This window comes from Balaenoptera musculus, chromosome 1 (genome assembly GCF_009873245.2).
Source record: "Balaenoptera musculus isolate JJ_BM4_2016_0621 chromosome 1, mBalMus1.pri.v3, whole genome shotgun sequence".
NCBI classification, from domain to species: Eukaryota; Metazoa; Chordata; class Mammalia; order Artiodactyla; family Balaenopteridae; genus Balaenoptera; species Balaenoptera musculus.
Genome location: NC_045785.1, coordinates 28,836,145 through 28,855,868, shown reverse-complemented (window position 1 = coordinate 28,855,868; position 19,724 = coordinate 28,836,145). Strand labels below are relative to the sequence as shown.

Below are 19,724 nucleotides of genomic sequence, written 5' to 3'. Positions count from 1 at the left end.
AGTCAGCAATTTTAAGATCTACCTCCTCACATAAGCAGCGATCCAGGCTGATATGACATTTCTAAGATCCTCAGGAACTATTGTATGTACCATGCTGCCACAAACATAGATGAGAACTCGGGGATGGAAGAAATTCCATCTTGCATTTGACGTTGCACTAATACTAATACGTTTCAAACTTAATTCTCATCTGTTATCTTAATGTATCTTCACAACTACATAAGGGAGAGACATAAGGGAGAAGGCTGGCCACCCAGTGCCTCTACGGGACACACTACCGGATTAAAGAACACACACCCCGTTGTATCTTCAACTGGAGTAACAAAAAAGATGGCAAACCCTTCTAGACTCCGGGGAAAAAAGAGTAATATCGCCTAGGGAACCCCAAACTTCAATCCTTTGAGCAGCGTCTCCTCCCCGCAGTGTCATCGCCTACTCCGTGGCTCCAGGGAACTGCGGCGGGGCTGCGGGGAGGCGGAGGAAGGGCCGGGCGGGGGGCCGATGGGGGACGGCGCTCACCTCGCGCACCTGGGCCAGGGCGCAGGGAGCAACGATGCTCTGCGGTTACCCCCAACGGAAGGACCAGCAGCTCTGACTCACTCACCTGCGGAGCCGATTTCCATTCATGGAGCTGGGGGGAGTGCTTCCAGCGAGAAGGGCGCCCGCCACTGAGGGCAAGGAGGCGGCGCAGGGGGCGACGCGGCGCGACAGGAACCCTCACTCGGCCCCGAGGCGGGGTGGTGACGGCTTCTCCTCAGCAACCGCACTCCGAAAGCTCTCGTCAGGAAGAGCGGCCGTCGGGAGGCAGCGCGCAACTAGGAGAGAGGAAGAAGCGTGAGGCGAGAAGAGACGGGCTCCGTGCGGAACTTGCGTCGCCCGCGGCCGCCTACGATCCCAGTGCCCCTCCACGACTGCGGCGCCGCCGCCGACCTCCCCGGGGGCCGCCCCCGGAAGCCTGATGGCGTCAGTTCCGCTGCCCGGGCTCTCGCCCGACATCCAAGCCTCGCCTCTCCGCCCTAACCGTGCGGGCGCGGCACGAAGGACGCAGGGGAGGTGTCGCGGACCGGGCGCCGAGCCTGGGCGGGGCCTGGGGCGAGCGCGATTGGGTGCGGCCAGCGGCCGCGAGCTGGGCGGGGCCTGCCCTCCTGCGGTCCTCCGCCGGGCCGTGCCGGCTGGAGACAACCCCGAGGGGCTGGACTCCTCCCGCCACCTGGTGCGGGACAGTGCTTGCCCGAGGCGAGGTCGCGGAGGGCGGCATAGCTAACCTGGACAGGAGCCTTCCTGAAGCGTGGCTGGTCTGAGGTGCAGGACCAAGACCTGCAGCTGTGAAGGCCCCGGGCCGATCTTGTCTTGGGCTGAGGCCCCCTTCTTCTCGAGGCCCTCCCACCACGCCCAGTTGGGACCGACCCACGCACCTCCTCTGCAGGCGGTCAAGTGACCACCAACAGTTGATCAAGCCTGTAGAGTTGCTTTGACGACCATTTTTTTTGGGGGGGGGGAATGTACAATATAACTTGGGGAAAGATTATGAAACAGGACTTGACACAAACATCAGATCGAATAATTTCCATGTTAAAAACTCTTTAATAACGCCTGGTCACACGAGGACCCAAACTCCATCGCGGGGCCAGCTGTAGGCGTTAACGGGACCCCTGCCTTTCCCCTCAAGCGAGACTCTTCCTCATCATTATGCGACAGCTATACTGGTTGGCCTCCCCTAACTGGGAAAGCGCTTTTCTATTAGACCTGGAGCCTCTCTGCTTCTGGTTCCCTTGGCCAGGAGCCCTCTCCTTCCTCTTCACACTCACCCCTTCCCCTCCGCCCCTCAACCGCTCGTCATACCTCAACTTAAGACATTTCAGATGCCTTTCCCGGACCTCCGATCTATGGTGAGGTACTCTGTATACTATGACAGTATCTCCTTAATAACCCCTCTCCCAATCTGCAATTTTTGTTCACTAGTTTATTGGGTGCCCCCTCCTCCACTAGAATGTAAGCTTTATAAGGTTATTAGGACCAGCACATTAGTATTTGTTGCCTGAAAGAAATGTGATACTATTTTATTCAGGTTGAGGAATGATTCATGATTTTTCTCTATGTCTCTAAGTATCAGTAATGTTTAGACTTTTAACAATCAAAATACATTATTTTTTTAAAGCTTGGGACAAAGAGGAAAGGGAAAAAAAAAATCTTTAGTTCCCCCCCAGTCACTGTGGGACTTTGGTTCAGTCACTTGAACCTCTGGGCTTCGGTTTCCTCACAGTTGTTGTGAAGTTAGGGAATGTACATAAAGCACCGAGAAAATCCTCCCTAAATGTTAGTGAGGGCATTTACTATTGTTATCATTTTGAAGCACTTATTAGATGCACCTACCGTAAACACTTAATAAATGGATGGGATTCAAACCCATATCTGCCTCCAATTCTGCCTCACTCCTTCCTTCCCATCCTTACCCCTTATACTGAAAATGCCCTCCCCAATTTCAAAATATCAAATGTCACTAGATGAAACACTGTATCTTAAAAGTTATTTTCAATCTTTGACTATACACAATCCAAGTCCTTAGCAGCACTTAACAGAGGTAAATACCAACTCTTTTGCAAGTCTTTCACCCTCAACCCCCTCAACTGGTTCCCTAAATGACTGCAAGCTTCTTGGCTTTGTTGACATGGATTTAACAGGACTGGGACCTTCTAATTCAGCCCAATTTAATAAATGTCAATGATGCCTTCCCATCTACCTCTGCTATCCACGGACCCCACCTGTGAGCCCATTATGAAAGGCTCATGAATTGTAATATCAGGAAGTAGGAAGGCAAAAAAGTTTGAATGATTCTGCCAAAAGCCAAGTTGTATGAGGCTCTCCCCTGACAACATGCACATCCTAGTTTTGGATAACCTCATTCCCAAATGAGTCTGCTCTTAAGGGTATAGTGCAGGGTCTTTGTGTATCTTAACTGTCATAGCCCCAGTGCCTAGAACAGTGCCTGTGCCTCGTACATAGCAGCATCCCATAAATATTTGTGGGGCAGGTGGATGGACCAATAAATAAGTGGGCTTCAAGAATGGCAACTCTGCCCTCATCCCTTGTGGTACTGGTTGCTCTCAGAAGGTAGAACTGTAAAATAGTACAGAAATCTTGGGGGCAAAGAAATCAGTGCCCTCTGAAAGTTGCATTCCAAGCTTCCTGTGCTAGACAAACATCACTGGATGAGGAAAGCAACTGGATAGAACCCTTTCCTCTTGCATGGGCTGCAGTTACCCGACCTGACACTTTGAAATCTCTTCTCCGAGACAAGCAATTTTTACACAGCAGAAAGTAAGCTACTCTGTACTGCAGCAGAACACAATATAAAACGTACTGGCCTTAGGGACAGTCAGAGCTGACACTGAAGGCCCTCTGCTACCATCTGTGATTCTAGGAAAGTCACTCTCTGAACATCACATTCCTCATCTGTAAAAACCAGAGTAGCTAGGTAGAGCAGACACTGCTTGATGCCTCCCCAGAGCCTTTTATCCCTTCTTGTCTAGCAAACATGACTTGTCTTTCTAATCCACATGACTCATAGGATAACTTGTAATTAATCTAAGCCACTCATGATGGATGATCTCATTTGCTTTGCCAATGACAGAATAGTGGGAAGATGACCAATTTCTAGCAAATGAGACGTTAGGCCAGATCTGCTGGGGCTTCCAGGGATTCCCTTTCTTTAAAATGAAACATTGGGAAAAATTAGTCCCTCTTCTGCTAGACTTTGTTCTGTCAGCATTTCCTTCCTGGAATTACAGCAGCCATCTTGGGATCCTGAGGTGAACTAGCATGAGGGTAAAACAACACAAAGGACAGAGCAAAAAGAGCGCAAGAATCTGTTATGTTGATATTATCATTGAGCCAGTGAATTATCCAACCTTGGAGCCATATGAAATCAGGACTTCTTGTCATGTGATAGTTTCCTTATTTAAGCCAATTTACTTGGGTTTTGTTATTGCAGTTGAAGGTAACTGATAAACTACTTCACACGAATGCTGTGAAGATGCAACCAAATTATAATGGATACTGTACAAAACACCTAGCCAAGTACTTCAAAGTACCCAAAGTCCCTATTCCTTTTCCAGTTCACTTCCATTAACAACCCAAAAACCTGGCTAGGAGCTCCCACTGCCTCTTTTACAAAGAAAGTTCCTTGCCTTCAGAAGGTGGGGAAAGTCCCTAGAAAAGTTCCTCAAAATTTCTTTGTCCCAAAAAGACACTGCCAAGAGGATAGTGGTGAAGCTGCTGCCGTCTAGAATAAAAGGACAGTGTGTTCCTGCAGGGTAAGCCACAGTGGCCTAAAAGAAATCTTGATATGGTATCCTGGGAAGGTAGTTGTGGCACTTAAATGGAGAGCTTCTAAATGCACCTCACCTCCAGCAAGTCCACTTTTCCAGCTCAACACTGCTGCTTTAAAAGAGTGCTTCTGTCATGCTCTGTGCACTTTCTAAGCCTGCCAGATTTCCTTAGCTTACAGCCAAAGGAATAAATATCTTGAAAACTAGTAAGAAAAACGGAGAGCTAATTTTCCAATTCGATGCTTCTTTACATTCAAGCAGTACAGACAGTAGTCTGAGGATGGCCCAGGCTCAGAACTTGAAAATATTCTTCTTTTTGCACTATAACCCTTTCCTTTAGCCGCCAAACCCTAACTGCCATGTGATTCTGGGGTCTATTAAGCCAAGTGATACCCAACAAATACACAGCCTCATTCTACCCTAAAGGCACTTGACAGACAAGAATGTGCTACAGTATATGGTGCCAACTGACAGGGCAGAGGGAAGGCTGCTCAACCAATCCTGAAAAGAGATATCCAGGGGTGCTAGGACAAGCCTTAAATCAAACCTTGAGCTCTAGGACCAGATAAATCAGGCTTTGGGCTCCTACCATGTTTTTCTCTTGAGTAGCAACCAACAGCCAAATGCTGAAATCTTTTTTAACATCATTCATTTATGGCAATGAAATTTATAGCCAAAATGTGGTATAATGATCATCTTCCCATTCGCTCTGCTAAACACTTTCTGCTTCATTAACGGTCGTAAGTTTAAGTCTTATTTCAACTGGGAAAAATCTCCTCCATGTTCCAGTCTGCTCTTCAAGTCCAACCAACCTCACTACTCCTTGCTGGTGAAAAAGAGCATGGGTCTGGCTGGCTTGCTTCCAAGGAAATCTGGCAGGGGTAGCCACAGGTTAGCAATTTGAACACTTGGTCTCCAGAGGAATGCTAGGCCCACTTTTGTACATACTGCCAGTGAAATTTCTCACTGGGCCCTGTGCCAGAATCCTTCTCTGTGCCATCTTCCCCCAATACACAGAAATAACAATACTCTAGGAGTACCAGGGAGGAATGCTGAACTTACATGCTTGACAACTGCACCAACAGTTCAAGGTACAAAACCATAGAACCTTGAAGCTGGGGTGAGAGTAAGAAAAGGTGATGATAATCTGGTTGTTTCTGCTTACCTGAAGATTCAGGAATACTGAGTCCATCCTGTAGACTCAGTATCACTTCTTGATTCTCTCCTCTGTACTCAAGAACCACAGATTCCAGCTCATTTCTACTCACAAATATTGACCCCCCTGATACACGCTATGGCCCTGAGATGACGAAAATGAATAGAATGTAGTTTCTGCTCCTAGAAGTTCACAGGCTCTGGGGAAAACAAGTCATGAGAGTAAATAGAGCAAGTTGCTAAGTGCTACTGAGTGCACTGGAACACCATCTGTGACACTAGTTAGGAACAAAATTAGGTTTGTTTATTTTATTCTTTTACAAGCATCTCCTGAGGATAGGAGGAAGCTAGAGGCGGAAATGGTGCTGGTGGTTGTGGTGAACAACCTGGAAGCCCCAGTCTTAGCCTGGTTTAAGTTAGGTTTTCCAACGCTCATTTTCAAAAAATACTGGAGAATGACCATATACTTACGAGATCCCAGAGAAGATGGGGTGGAAGACAGTAAACTAAGTAGAAAAAAATACCCCTCCCCCTTCACTGCAGCAGTTTTCATGTTGATAATCTTGTCTTTAAACCCTATTCCACTCTCTTGACTATTCTCCCATCTCATTAAAGCAGTCAAAAACATACAAGGTATCTACAAGTGATCTGACCGTCATCTTAGGTTCTACTTCCTCTCCTCATCTCTTGTTTCCTACAGTCGTACACTAGGTTTCTCTTGCTCTACTCTTTCTCTAAGCCATCTTGTTCATTCCTATGGCTTTAACTACCATCTATATGATTATGAATTCCATATCTATAACTGCAGTTTTGGTAGTCTTCCCTGAGCACCAAAACATAAATGTTTACTGGAAACCTTAACCTTGTTACCCCATGGGAACCTCAAAACTCCGTCTAAACAAGGCTAATTGTCTTTCTTCACAAAATTTACCACCTTCCTTCTATAGTCTCCCTTTCCCCCCAGTCTTGGCTAGAGGAATGTCCCAATATACTCACTTGCTCAAGAAGAGTGAACATTATTAGCCTCTACTCCTCTCTTCCTGTTCCATCATCCATTGAGTCCTATTAATTCTATCTCCTGAGTGTCTCTCCAATGTGCTCTTTCCTTTCTATCTTCATTGATATAGCCCTATAGCCTTGTTCCAGCCCTCATAATCTCTCTAAATGGTACCAGAGAACCATTTGGCTACTCATATCCGCCACCAAACTTTTTAAACTCCTTAAGGAGAGAAACACTGTTTTCCTCATTTTTGAATTGTGCCTGCTTACTCCCCTCATAATACTTCTAGACACAGTGCTTTGCATGTTTGTTGAATGAAGAATAAATGGAGGCCCTGTGAAGTGATTACATACAATCTGCAGTTTCAACACTCTGGAATTTGTTTTACCCACTTTACTCCTTTAGAAAGTGATGGTTCTGCTCTTCTAACAACCTGTTACTCTAACGTAAAATCTATCAGAGATTATAATTAATCCCAACAGTTTGCTTTGCTAAGAAAAAAAAAGAGAGAGAGACCGCACTTTAGAAATAGAAGCCACTGTTGTCTTTATAAAACACAGAATTGTGCTGCTGCTGTTGCTTGCTTCAGAAGAAACTGTACATTACAGCTGCTGGGATAATTTTACAATGGACTGGACAAGGTACAGCTCAAAGCAGGACACAAACACAAGTCTCAAAGGGAAACAAATGCAAACAAGTACACAGCTGTGGGGCTCCAGGGACATTTCCCCATCCATGCTGGACTTGAGAGGGATAAAAAGTTTAGAAACTAAAGTGAAACCCAGAGTAGACACACATGCCCACCAGATGGCTGCTAAGTGCAACATCACACACCAATCAGGTTGGACTGTGTGCACAGGAAAGTCATTTCATTTTTCCTTATTGCTACTACACCAGGGGGGTCAGTGCATTCGACATATTGTCTTTACTTGCACAATCCTTGGAGGGTTCCCTATTTTCCTTTTTAAAGAAGGAAATCTGCCTTCCCCACCTTATTCTGTTTTTTTGCTTTGTTTTCTTTTGTTTTGAGCCCATAACCTCCACTACCTTTCTTGGGCTCCCAAACAGCAGCCAGAGGTTCTAAGTCAGTAGGAGTAGAGTAAGGGGAGAGCACCAACCTAGCCTCTCTCCCTGTCCAGGGAGAAGGCAAGTCCTAATAAATGGGCGAAAAGAGAAAATCAGAGAATCCCTTCTCCCCAGTCTGCTTAGAAGGCCAAAGAGGAAAGAGTGCCCTGCATAACCCTGCCATGATCAGACTTTAAGAAGGAAGGCATCCCAGCTACCATCCTGGATTGGCCTACGCCCAGCAAATATAAATAAAAATAACTTCCCCCAATGTAATTTCCAAAACTGCATTTTAGTTAGAGACGTCTCTCTACCCTGAAGGGGAAGGAACTTTCATCCTTCTTTGTTACACATGATGCCAGGTCTAAAACACTGTCCCACCAGCCTTGCAGATATCCTATGGGCCAGCTAAGAAGTCACAGTGTCCCCCTGGCTGCCCATCTTGCTGGCCTCATTTACAGAATTCTGGACAAGAAAAAGAAAACTATCCAAGAACATCATTGCTTAGCCAAAGAGGAGGCTGCAGTGGAGCTACTGAGTAGGTGGGAGCTTTTTAGGGAGGTTTCACACTGTTAGGTACCTTCTTCAGCATTAATCTAAGCCTAAATTCCCAGCAACAACAGCCTTAGGCTTATCCCCAGAGGCCAGCAGTAGCACCTCAGCCCCAGTGAGTTAGGCTGGACTGGAAAAGTGATCAATGAGCAGCGCTCTCCTTTCCCAGATTTTAGCCAAATTCTCTCCATTCTCTTCCCATCCCTCTCTTCTTCCCCCATGTCTATCCCCTAACCCTTCAACGCTGGATAACCAAGTAGGTCAACTGTAGGACATCCTCAGAAAAGGGAGGCCCCAGGTAGAGAGAAATGAAACCAGATCTAGAAAAAGCAATGAGAGAAACCAACTCCAAAGAGTGGACAGGTGTGGAAGTTGCCAGAAGCCCTCCTGATTTCATGCCAGTTGGGCAGGCCTTCTGCTCTGCCCTCACGTAAGTTTGAGGGCAGTCCAGCCCAGTGAGGACATCACTGGGCTTGGGAAGCAGATTCTTGGTCTTCTGCAGCCGAGGAGCTAAGCCTGACCTTGCCAGCAAACAGTGCGATCACTGTAGCCATGCAGAGAATTCATCATCACAAAGGCAGATAGGCAGGCAGGCCAGCAAGCAAGCTGAGTGGACAGAAAATAAAATAAAAGGAGGCCAGGGAAAGAGAGAAGAGGAAAAGGAAGGTAAAAGAGTGGAACAAAGGGAGCAGGAGACTTCTCTAAGAGGATGAGGCTGGGATCTCCCCAGAGCTTCTTCAGAGCCTAAGTAAGAAGCACCACTTTAAATAAATCAAAGAAAGCGAAAGCTTGTTGCCAACCCCACTTCTCAATCTGCATGCACCACCTTTCAAACAAGAATAATCCTCAAGGTCAAGGGTGTTTTTCAAGTTTCAAAGATAAAAAGAAATAAAGAAAATCACAGCAAGATGTCATATTCTTGCCATTGCCCAAGCTGTTTCTTTTGCTTTTATTTCTTAAATGGCATGTACAATGCCAAAGGGCTAAAAAATGCATTTCAAGCCTCAGCTCAAAACCCAACTGGAGAGAGTGAGGCAAAGAGAGAAAAAGGAGAGAACACAAACTTGTTGCTGAGAGTAGGTGGCTGCCACCAGCTCTCAATGGACATTTGCAAATGCTGGTGAATGACTGGACCCTCCAGGAATACTGCCCTGATCCCAGCCCCAAAACACACCCGAGAAGAGAACACTCAGAGCCCACTGTCCCAAGAGAACTCCCCTCCCCAAAGGGTGACTGAACACGAAGTAGACAGTATGTGAAGGCGATGGACAGGGCAGATGGAGTGTTGGCATCACTCTCTTTAGGCACTTGTGTAAGGAATGTAGGCTCTCCATGAGCTGCCTCCTCCTAGAGCCCTCCATTCTGTTCTTCAGCTGGGCTGTGCCCATGGGGCACCCCACACTGTAGCCAGCAGGAAAGAAGTAAAGGAAGAGTTACTCAACAGTCCCGATGCCTTCTCCATAATCAATGTTTGTGCTACGTTTTGTGAAGTTGCTGAACAAAGTAGCCAACCAGCACAGAACCTGGGATAGACTGTTTTGCATAGCAAATCTGGGTCTGTACAAAGGCTGCTGGGGAGGGGAAATGGTAGCTCTAACTTCATACGCCCATATTCAGACCGGCCTTCCTCTGGCTGGCCTCCAAGCCTGAGCTAGGTCTAAAGTGTCATGGCTTCATCACCAGATTGGGGCAAGCCCAAGCCCAGGCTCCTCAAAAAGAGGAATTTCCACACTGAAGCTGCAACTCCTCATCCCAAGCAGTGGGAGAGGAAAAAATGAACAGGCAAGGAATGAGGAAGCCTTGCTTCAAGGCCAACAGGCCTCAAGCTAGAACCCCCTACTTTTCCAGTTCTGCAACACAGCCAAACCCCATCTCTAGCCAGGAAGACAGGAAAAAAAAAAAAAAAAAAAAAAAAAAGCCCATGCCACCCACTCACATGCCCTAGTGGGAAATCAGGAAAAATTCATTTGTGTAAACAGAAGCAAAAGGGAGCAGCAAAATTCCCCAGCCTATCCACAGGACACGCTGAAATCTGGGATAAGCCAAAGTGTCAGAGGACAGTCCAGAGGAAGGGAAGATGCACTTGCAGAAAAGAGTGCAGGGCAGTGCAGAAGGGGTGCCTGCAGCAAGAGAAAGATATTATCTGCACAGAGGAAGGGTGGAGACTGAGCCCCACCTTGGGGAGATAACCACCCCCTACAGAGCCAGGCCAAAGAACAAGTCAGGTACATAGTTCCTTCTGACGGCTCAATGTTTCTGGGATGTAAACTCATTGGGCATGGGAGGGATTTCCAGATTTTGGCAATAGACTCAAGTTATGGTATAAAAATAACATTTAGTTTTTGCTTTTTTTTTTTTTTTTTCTTATTTTAGACCTAAGGATCGTTTGTTAAAAGACACCCCAGTTAAAAAATATTGAAACATAAACAGACTTGACCATCAGGGAAAAAAAAGAAGCCAAGAGTGAGAAATGCTATGAAAGTAACTCCAGACCCAGGCAGGTGGGGAGGAAGCGGGGACAGGAGGAAAGGAGACATAAGTGGAAAGGCCAGAGGCCAGTCACCTCAGCAGCTCCGAGAGACTTGTCATGTCTGAAAGTGCAAATGTCAATGGATTTTAACCATCTTGAGGTGGTGATCTTTTTAAAAGCTCAATGAATATGGAAGTCAACTCCTTCAAATGCAAAATAGCTGGCGCTCTGGCTGGAGGCTTGTTGGGTTAGGGGTATTTCATCCCCACCTACCTCCTTCTCCCACCCCCACCCCGCCACCCCCCCCCAAAAATAGGTACAAAAGGTTGCAGTTCTGCAGCATTACCGTTACAGGGAAGGCACTGGTTACCCACCAGCAGGCGGAAGGAAGACAGGGTCGTGTCACTTCAGAGCTAAGTGCCATAGTGCCTTAAGTCTTACTAGGGGCTGGATGTCTGTCAGGGAGAAGGTGTAAGGTGGGGTAGAAAAGGTGGAGAAAGAGGAATAAGGGAAAGAGGAGTGGCAGCTGGGGGAGGGGCAACCAAAACCATTAGCATTAAAAATCTTCCTACAAGCTGGATTCTCAACCCATTAAAACATCTAGTATCCTAAAATATTGATCTGCATCTGGTTTCGTTTTTCTTCTTAAACAAATCTAGACCTTTTCTGATTAAGGCTCCTAAAAAATCCTTCCCTCCTCCCACCCACTTTCTCAAGCCCCTCACTTTCCCATCTAAAGTATCAAACCCAAACCTACCAGCTTTTGTCTGCAGGGCTGCAGAGCCGACCTTACCAAGCTGTCAGGCATGAGTCTTTAGCACTGTGAGTCACATGCGACATCTGTGTGTATGGTGGGCACCGGGGCTGCCTCTCTTGGTCCAGTGGAGTCAGGGCCAGATGTGACAAGATGGGGTGAAGGGTGGAGGGCATGAGGTGAATATCAGATTTCTGGCTGGTGGTCTGGCTTACTGGCCCTGTTCCCCACCCTTTCGCCCCCTCTGTAGAGGAAACAAGGCCTTCTGCATTCCTCCCTGCCCCACCTCCCTCCTCCCTGCTTCCTCTGGATTTGGGCGGCACAGCTCTTGGGGCTTGGAAAGCTTTCTTCTATCCAGTGAGGTAACAGCGTTCTGCCTTCAAGCGAAGTACATGGTGCGCAGAGTATCCTGGTGAACCTGCACGGCTTTGGCCAGGGCCTGGGGGTCCCGCCCATTGCTCTGCCCCGATATGTGGCTCCCCTCTCCACTGAAAAGGAAAAATGAAAGAAGTCCTTCCTGGTGAACTGAGCTGCTACTAATTCCTTCCCCCACCCCTAGGATGCCAATTCCCATAACAATTTAAGAGAAAACCCCAACCCAGATTTGGGCTGACAAGCCCAAGGACATCAAATTGGACAATACTCATTTCCTACTACCCAAGGAAAATTGAGAGGGTCTGGTACCAGAGGCTGAAACAAAAAGGAAGCCAGCCTGATCCCAGGCCTCACCTGTCATGCTCCTTGTCCACTAGGTGGTATCGTGCCCGGAAAGCCACCAAGCGGGCATAGTAGGCAGGTGCTGGAATTGAGACGGAGCGTGTGCATCGTACATAAGTGTGGCACAGCTGGTACGTCAAGATCTGAAGCTCATCCGCTGTGAAACGGTTGTCATCCCAAAGGACATAGTAATGGGATGGTCGGCTGGTGCCCTGGGAAGATAGGAAGGTGAGGGGCCCCAGGCTGGGCAGAGGGGATGGTTGATGATAAGGAACAGGATCACTATTGAGAGTATGGCTGGGTTGGAAGACTCACCCATGAAAAGGCAGACACAAAGCCACCTATGTCATAAAGCACCCATCTTATGGGCAACCTGCCTAAGACGTTCAAAGTGCACTTATGTTCAAGTGCACAAAGGGCTTATTAAGAGAACAATCCTGATTTGAATGCCACTCAGTGAGGAATGATATATTCTAGAGACAGTGGGAATAAGCAACTAATCTTTGGCCCATTGGAAACCCCAGGACATAGCCCAGCTACCTGGATGCCTGCGTGGCTGCACAGATAGAAGTCAAACTCAAATGGGTGGGTGATGTTGGTGTCCACAGTGGTCCCAGCTGGGATGTTACCACTCTTCCCAATCTGTATAGAGACAAAGACAACCGAGATCCCAAGATCTGCATGACCCTAACTAGGGCCCCGACTCAATTCTAATCTGATTCCATCAGAATCCCAAGAGTAAAGTAGAAGTTGCTGTTCCCAGAGGGTACTGGGAATTGAAATAATAGGCTTCTAAAGTCACACAGACCTGTGCTTAAGTGCTGCTTTCACCATTTATTAGCTGTGTGATCTTAGCAAGTCATTTAACCTTTCTGAGGCTAAACTGGAGATAATAACAGTACCTACCTCACAGGGCTGCTGTGAGGAAGACGCCTTGTACAGTGTCTGGCACATAGGAGGAGTTCAATAAATGGAAGTTCCCTTTCCCTTCTCTGGGAGCTGGTCTATATATGGGGTCTATAGGCCAGGGAGCTAGGAGGAGGGAGATGAAGTATAAGGGAAGGAGGGGAGAAGGGGGAAACAAAGGGAAGGAAGCAGCAGAGGAAGGACCACAAGAGCTAGGGGGAAGAAAGGGGCCAGGGAAGATGGACAGGCCAAGGACTAAATCCCCAGATTTATTTCAAGGGCTTCTTCCATATTAAGAGAAGGGAGACAAGATAAGGGTATGGGTGGCTTCCTCAATCCCTCACTCACTCGCTCATTCTTGTCAGCACAAAAAAGGCGGGTGTGATGGCGTTTCTGCACCACAATATAAGTGATCCCGGGCTGGTAGTCCTTTTCCAGTTTGATGCAGGCATCACGAATGGCCAGCAGCTCATAGTGGAGGATCTAGGCACAGGGTGAGGAGGGAGACAAAGAGACACACAGCTCCTCTTGAGTTCACACATCTTTCTGAACTAAGGGGTTGTCACTTGTAATACGGCTTTTTGTTCAGCCTCTCTTTATAAGCTGACACCCAACCATTAGAGATGATAAGCCCTTCCTACCAAAATCAGCCTTATACAGGCATACCTCAGAGATCTTGTGGGTTCAGTTCCAGATCACTACAATAAAGTAAGTCACACGAATTTTCTGGTTTCCCAGTGCATATAAAAGTTATGCTTACACTATGCTATAGTCTATTAAGTGTGCAGTAGCATTATGTCTAAAAAAAAAAAAAAGTACATACCTTAATTAAAAAATACTTTATGGCTAAAAATTGCTAACTATCACCTGAGCCAGTGAGTCGTAACATCAATCACTGATCACAAATCACCATAACAAATATAATAATAATGAAAAAGTTTGAAATATTGCAAGAATTAACAAAATGTGACACAGAGACATGAAGTTAGCAAATGCTGTTGGAAAAATGGTGCCGACAGACTTGCTGGACGCAGGATTGCCACAAACCTTCAATTTGTAAAAAATGCAGTATCTGCGAAGCACAATAAAGCGAAGTGCAATAAAACAAGGTATGCCTGTAGACAGTTCACATGATATGTTCCTATAAAACCTAGCTGGGAGGCTTAGTATCAGCAGAGAGCACTCATCTGGTTCCTATGTATAATTAGACCTAACATTAAGACACAGAACCAAGGTTCAGAGAGAAATCACAATGCCCAAAGTAAGGCTGAATTTAGGATCAGAAGGAAAATGGAAGTTACCCATGAGCTCTAAGAGCAGACAGGATTGGGACCACCATAGAAGACTAGACACATAGTTCAGAAATGGGTGTAGAGGGAGTAGATAAATTCAGTCCTGAAAAAAAGCAGTATTATACAAAAATGGACTAGCTAAAGAAGCCACAGGTGAAAAACCATAGTCAGTAGTTGCCTTGTGGCCTTGGATGTCAGGTATAGGGAGTAAAAACTGTATAAAACTGTAAAAAAGTAAATACAATTTAGAATCAATTAGAACTAGGTTTAAACCCAAGCTTTATCTAATTTTATTACCTTGCAAGTTACTTAACCCCTTTAAGTCTCATTTTCTCCACATTGACTAAAGTTACTAATAAGATCAGCCTCACAAAACTGTTGTGAAGACTAAAACAAATAATTAAGTAAAAACATAAAAAACCTAGTAGTGGCTTAATAACTGCTGACTGCTTTGCTTATTAAGCAGTTTGAATTTTAACCTCAGGCTATGTGAGGTCACTAGACATCTCTAAACAGACATATTATGATAAATGCATCTGGTGTTTTAGGAAACACTGTACGACTTGGAGGAAATTGAGCATAATGGTTAAGAGCATGAACTTTGGAATCTAACCAACTTGTTTGAATCCCAGCTCTACCACTTATTAGCCTGGATGACACTGAAGAAATCATTTAACATTTTCAAGCCTCAGTTTCATCATCTATCAAGTGGAATAATAATTATTTCATACGGTTATTGTAAGCATTAAATAGAATACATACAAAGTGCTTAGCTCAGTTTACGGCACATAAGAGGTACCCAATAAATGGTAGTTATATTACTATGTATTAAATGGTAGTCAAGGAGACCAGTTCAGTACACTAATCTAAACAACAGAATATGAAGGCTTAGCAGGGAGAAAGAATAGGAGGAACATCGTGAAGGTCAATAGCAGTGATTCTCAAAGTGTGGTCTCCAGACCAGCAGCATCACCTAAGAACCTGTCAGAACTACAAATTTTAGGGCCCCATCCTAGACTAACTAAAGCAGAAATTCTAAGGGTAGAGCTCTGCAAACTACTTTAATAAGCCCTCCAAAAGATTCTGATGGATGCTAAAGTTTGAGAACCACTGGTCTAAAGAATCAGTCTTCAACACGGACCAACTAGTAAATAGGCACTGAGGGTCTTTTATTACAAGAAGAAAGGTCTATCAGTGATTGTACAGGCCATCTCTCAATTGTGATCTCTGCTTCCAAGACTACTCCATTTAGCAAACCTCCCTAAGTAGTAGCACCTCCCAGTGTCAATAGCTCAGAAAAGACAGCAGTACTCTCTGCTACCATCAGGCCCCCTGGCCTCAATGTGAAGGTTTTCTTGACCTATTGTGGGCCCTACCTGGGGGAGCTGGCCTTCAGGAACCCCATCTCGGTAGAAGATGATGCGGGTAGGCTTGAAGCGGGTGGACTTGTAGAACTGGATGAGCAGCTCACGTACCATGTAGGATAAGTCTTCAATGATCTCCTGCCGTGGTCGCTGCACCCGCACAGTAGCACAGTAACGGCTGGGGTGGGCATCCATACTGCCTACCACCTGATAACCAAAGAGGCAGGATCAGCTCCCAGAACCTCCACCCTCCCAACACTGTTAGGTTCTGGGTTTGGGGAAAGACCTCTTAGCAAAACAACTATGCAACTGAATGAGGTTTTTTGGATTCAATAAGCCCTGGTTCAATCTCTGTTCTATCACACATGTGGAAGTTACTTAACCCACATGATCTTCTTGTTCCTCCTCTGAAATGGAGATAAGAATACCACCTAGTTTCAGTGCTGTTGTAGCACATATAAGTCATCTTGCACAGGGCCTAACCCACAGTAGGTACTTGATAAGTTCGATTTCCCTACTCCTTGCAGAGGGGCATGTGAAGGTTTGGCACTACTAGCTCAAAGAGTGACCTCATTCAAAAACAAGTTTATCTTTTTTTCAATTCAAGTGCTAATCTACGCTAGGAACCATAGTGAAGAGTGTTCTTGTGGGTGGTGGGAATAACATCATTTTCTAAGGGGACAATAGCCAAAGCCTACTAGGATGGATGGCCACGAAGAAATTAAAGATAAGCATAGTATAGGGTTCCTCACATTTACTGAGATAGGCCCATTCTGCCTAGAGAAACTTGAGAGTTGAAGAAAGAGAAGTGGGAAAGAAGGCCTGGTCCCTTTAGCCAATTCAGAAGCCCCTATGAGACAGGGAGCAAATATGTCAGGAGAGGGATTGGAGAGCTATCTAATCTACTAGGTGGATCAGGGGTAGGGACGGGGAAGAGTAAAGGACAATCGCAGCAACTAAGTAACTCCCTTAAAAGGGATTTCAGAGAAGAGGTATGTTTGTTCCCATATTCCAAAAGTGGGCACAGAGAGAGAGAGGGAAACTCGAACACAGAACAAAAGTGATGGAGACAGGGCCAAGTCTCTGGCCACAGCCTACACTCTCACTGCTCTCTCTCTGAAAAGAAAATGCCATGCAGAGTTAGTTTTATTAAGAAACCAAGGGAGTGGTTAATGGGGATGATCAGCTGAAATAAAAAGATCTTGTGAAGGGTCAAGCACCAGAGTTGAGGGAAGGAAATCATGTGTAGTCTTGGGGGCTCAGAGCTAAGAGAAGAACCTTATGAGGAAGTTGGAAAGTATCACTCACTGCTGTGATAGAAGGTTTTTTCCCATCCCCCGCTGGGGGGTGTGTAACATCTGCTCCCAGGAATATCACTGGTTGTTGAAAGACAGCAGAGCTAAACAAGGAAGAGAAAACAAATGGTGAGGAGTTGGGTCTTCTCTTTCTGGCACCATCTAGCACCCACTTTGGTCGTCTCTCCCTTGTGTGATTCACTTGGCCTGGATAGGGTCCTATCGTTTCATCAATCACCAGTATGGTACCTTGCTTGACAAGGGCAAGTGGGCAATAGAGTTCATACCGTTGGTGTGGAACTAGGATGTTGTTAATGCCACCAAGTTTGACATTGATCTTCAGGCAAAGGTTGGACAGAGTCTGAGGCGAGGTCTTGACCACATTCTTCACTTGCACACACTGTGTAGCCATTCCCAAGAGTGTATCTCCAACACGTTTCACTTCAGCTATGAGCAGGGAGAGAACTGATTAGTGCATTCAACAAATATTTACTGAATGCCTCCTAGATGCCAGGAAGTATATGAGGTGCTAGGGAACACAATGATGACCAGAAACACACAGGGTCCCTACTCTTATAGTGCTTACTATCCAGTGACTAATTTTAAAAATCATGAAAAGTATAACAATGCTAAATGCTACAACAGAAAACTTCATGGAGCTATGACAGCATATAACGTGGGGGTAATAACGTTGTCAGGAAAGGATTCTTGAGTAAGTAATGAGTGAACTGAAATCTAAAGGTAGAAGAGAACTTAGAAGGGAGAGGGAATATAGGAAAGAGCATTCCAGGCAGAGGGAAGAGCGTGCAAAAATGTACTCTGATAGGAGAAAGCAACATACATTTGAGAAACTGAAAGGCCAAAGTAACTACAAAGGAGAATAAAGGAACCACAGTGTGAGAGAAAGAATGTGGTCATTAGACCGATCTAGGGAAGAAATGAGGGTAGCTTAAGAAGGCAGCTGTCAAGATGGAAAGAAACAGATTCAAGAGACTATATACGTAAGGGAAAATAATTTTTATGGATAACCTCTGAGTTTCTAGATTTTTATAATAGAACAGATAGATCATAAGTTCTTTTTGAGACATTTTGAGTTTGAAGTGTTTTTTGGTCATCCCAGTGAGGATATCCATCAGGCAACTGAGTATAGTAGTTGGAAGTTCAGGAGTAGTCTGAAATGGAGATGTAAATTTATGAGATATTTAGGCACAGGCAGTAATTGAAAACATGACCTTGAGATCACCAAGGAAGAGAACAGAGTGAAAGGAGAAGAGGGATTAGACCTGTTATCTTTGAATTCACAATACTTGCAGAACAGGAAGATGATGAGTCTGCAAAGGACAAAACTTCAGAGAACCAAGAGAAAGATCAAGACAGTATTATATCATGAATGCCAGGGAAGAAAGAGTTTCAAGAAGGAGCAAGTGTTCAACTAAGTCAAATGCTGCTAAGAGATTGGTAAAATGAGGACCAGAATTTTGTGATAGTGAGGCAAAAATTAATGTATAGAGGCAAAAACTGGTTTTGGTAATACAAAGTACCAAGGAGGAGATGTAGGATCAATGAACGGTATGATATGTTTTCAATGGGAGAGATTTGAGAATGTTTAAAAAGCTAAAGGGATCATTTCTACTTCCAAGAGATAAAGTTAGAGGCAAACCAGTGTCTCTGCACATAACATTCAGAAAAGCCAAATAAAATACAGAAATTATCTTTTTGTAGGCAGCAGAGAAGTGCTAAGACAACAAGAACTGGAAGAGTTAACACTGCAGAGAGGGAGAGAATCTCACAGAGGTGAGCCATCTGCTGCAGCTGCTTTTGCCCTGGGTACATTTGCTGATTCGAGGTGTGGGCAGGAGGCTGAGATTCTAGGCTTTGCACCAAAAGAGGAACCACTGCCAAGGGACAGAGAAAGCAACAGTTTCTGGCGAACACAGGCTAGTTCTAAATGTGAAAGGTTAAAAAAAAAACATTTAAAAGAAAACACAGACTAGTATCTTCCTGACCTTGGGACTTCCTAAACAGGACTCAGAAAGTACTAGCCATAAAGGAAAAATATTGATAAATAGGACTACATTAAAATTTTAAATTTCTGTTCAACAAAAGAACCCATTAAGAAAGTAAAAAGGCAAGCCACAGATATGTATAATATATATAAATTTAAATAAAGGAATTATAAAGAACATCTATAAATCAATAAGAGAAAGGTTGTGAAGCCAGTAACAAAAGGAAAAGACTTGAGCAGCCACCTCTCAAAAGAGGCTCGTGAAACAGCCAATAAAAATATAAAAAGATACTCAACTTTATCAATCACCAGAGAATTCAAATTAAAGCAAAATGCAGTATCACTAAACACCCATAAGAATGGCTAAAATGAAAGCGACAATACCAAGTTTGGTAAGGATATAAATAACTACAACTCTCATTTGCTGCTGTTGGAAGTATACATTTGGACACTTAAAATCCCGCCTAGTTACACACCCAATAGAAATGGGCACATATGTTCAAAGGACATGTACAAGAATGTTCACTGAAGCATTATTTATAATAGTAAAAACTGGAACCAACCCAAATATGTCCATTAACAGTAGAATGTATAAATACATGTAAATTGTGTTATTATCATATAATGGAAAAATTGTAGCAAACTACAACTAAACAAACATGGATAAATCTTACAAACATAATGTTGAGTGAAAGAAGCCAGACACAAAAAAAGGTACATGGTATATGACTCCATTTATATAAAGTTCAAAGACAGTCAAAACTAATCTATGGTGTTAGAAGCCAAAATAATAGTGGTTAACACTGATGGGGAGTTGTAGT

General features: G+C 44.9%; 2 protein-coding genes across 4 annotated transcripts in view; both read right to left on the bottom strand.

Moving 5' to 3' along the window:
- AGO3 (argonaute RISC catalytic component 3) overlaps positions 1 to 970 on the bottom strand; it is a 119,184-nt gene extending 118,214 nt beyond the window's left edge. For both annotated transcript variants that reach the window (XM_036869187.1, XM_036869194.1), the window contains exon 1: positions 605 to 970. In XM_036869187.1, coding sequence (XP_036725082.1) covers positions 605 to 623 — 19 coding nt within the window. In that variant the 5' untranslated portion in view covers positions 624 to 970. The remainder of the gene's footprint in view (positions 1 to 604) is intronic.
- Positions 971 to 7,012: 6,042 nt separating this feature from the next.
- Positions 7,013 to 19,724, bottom strand: part of AGO1 (argonaute RISC component 1) — a 34,822-nt gene continuing 22,110 nt past the window's right edge. Inside the window, exons 13-19 of one of the 2 annotated variants that reach the window (XM_036869169.1) lie at positions 17,186 to 17,345; positions 16,912 to 17,002; positions 15,616 to 15,810; positions 13,296 to 13,430; positions 12,582 to 12,683; positions 12,054 to 12,253; positions 7,013 to 11,812 (exon numbers count right to left, since the gene is read on the bottom strand). In XM_036869169.1, coding sequence (XP_036725064.1) covers positions 11,704 to 11,812; positions 12,054 to 12,253; positions 12,582 to 12,683; positions 13,296 to 13,430; positions 15,616 to 15,810; positions 16,912 to 17,002; positions 17,186 to 17,345 — 992 coding nt within the window. In that variant the 3' untranslated portion in view covers positions 7,013 to 11,703. The remainder of the gene's footprint in view (positions 11,813 to 12,053; positions 12,254 to 12,581; positions 12,684 to 13,295; positions 13,431 to 15,615; positions 15,811 to 16,911; positions 17,003 to 17,185; positions 17,346 to 19,724) is intronic. The other variant, XM_036869174.1, reaches the window with a different exon arrangement.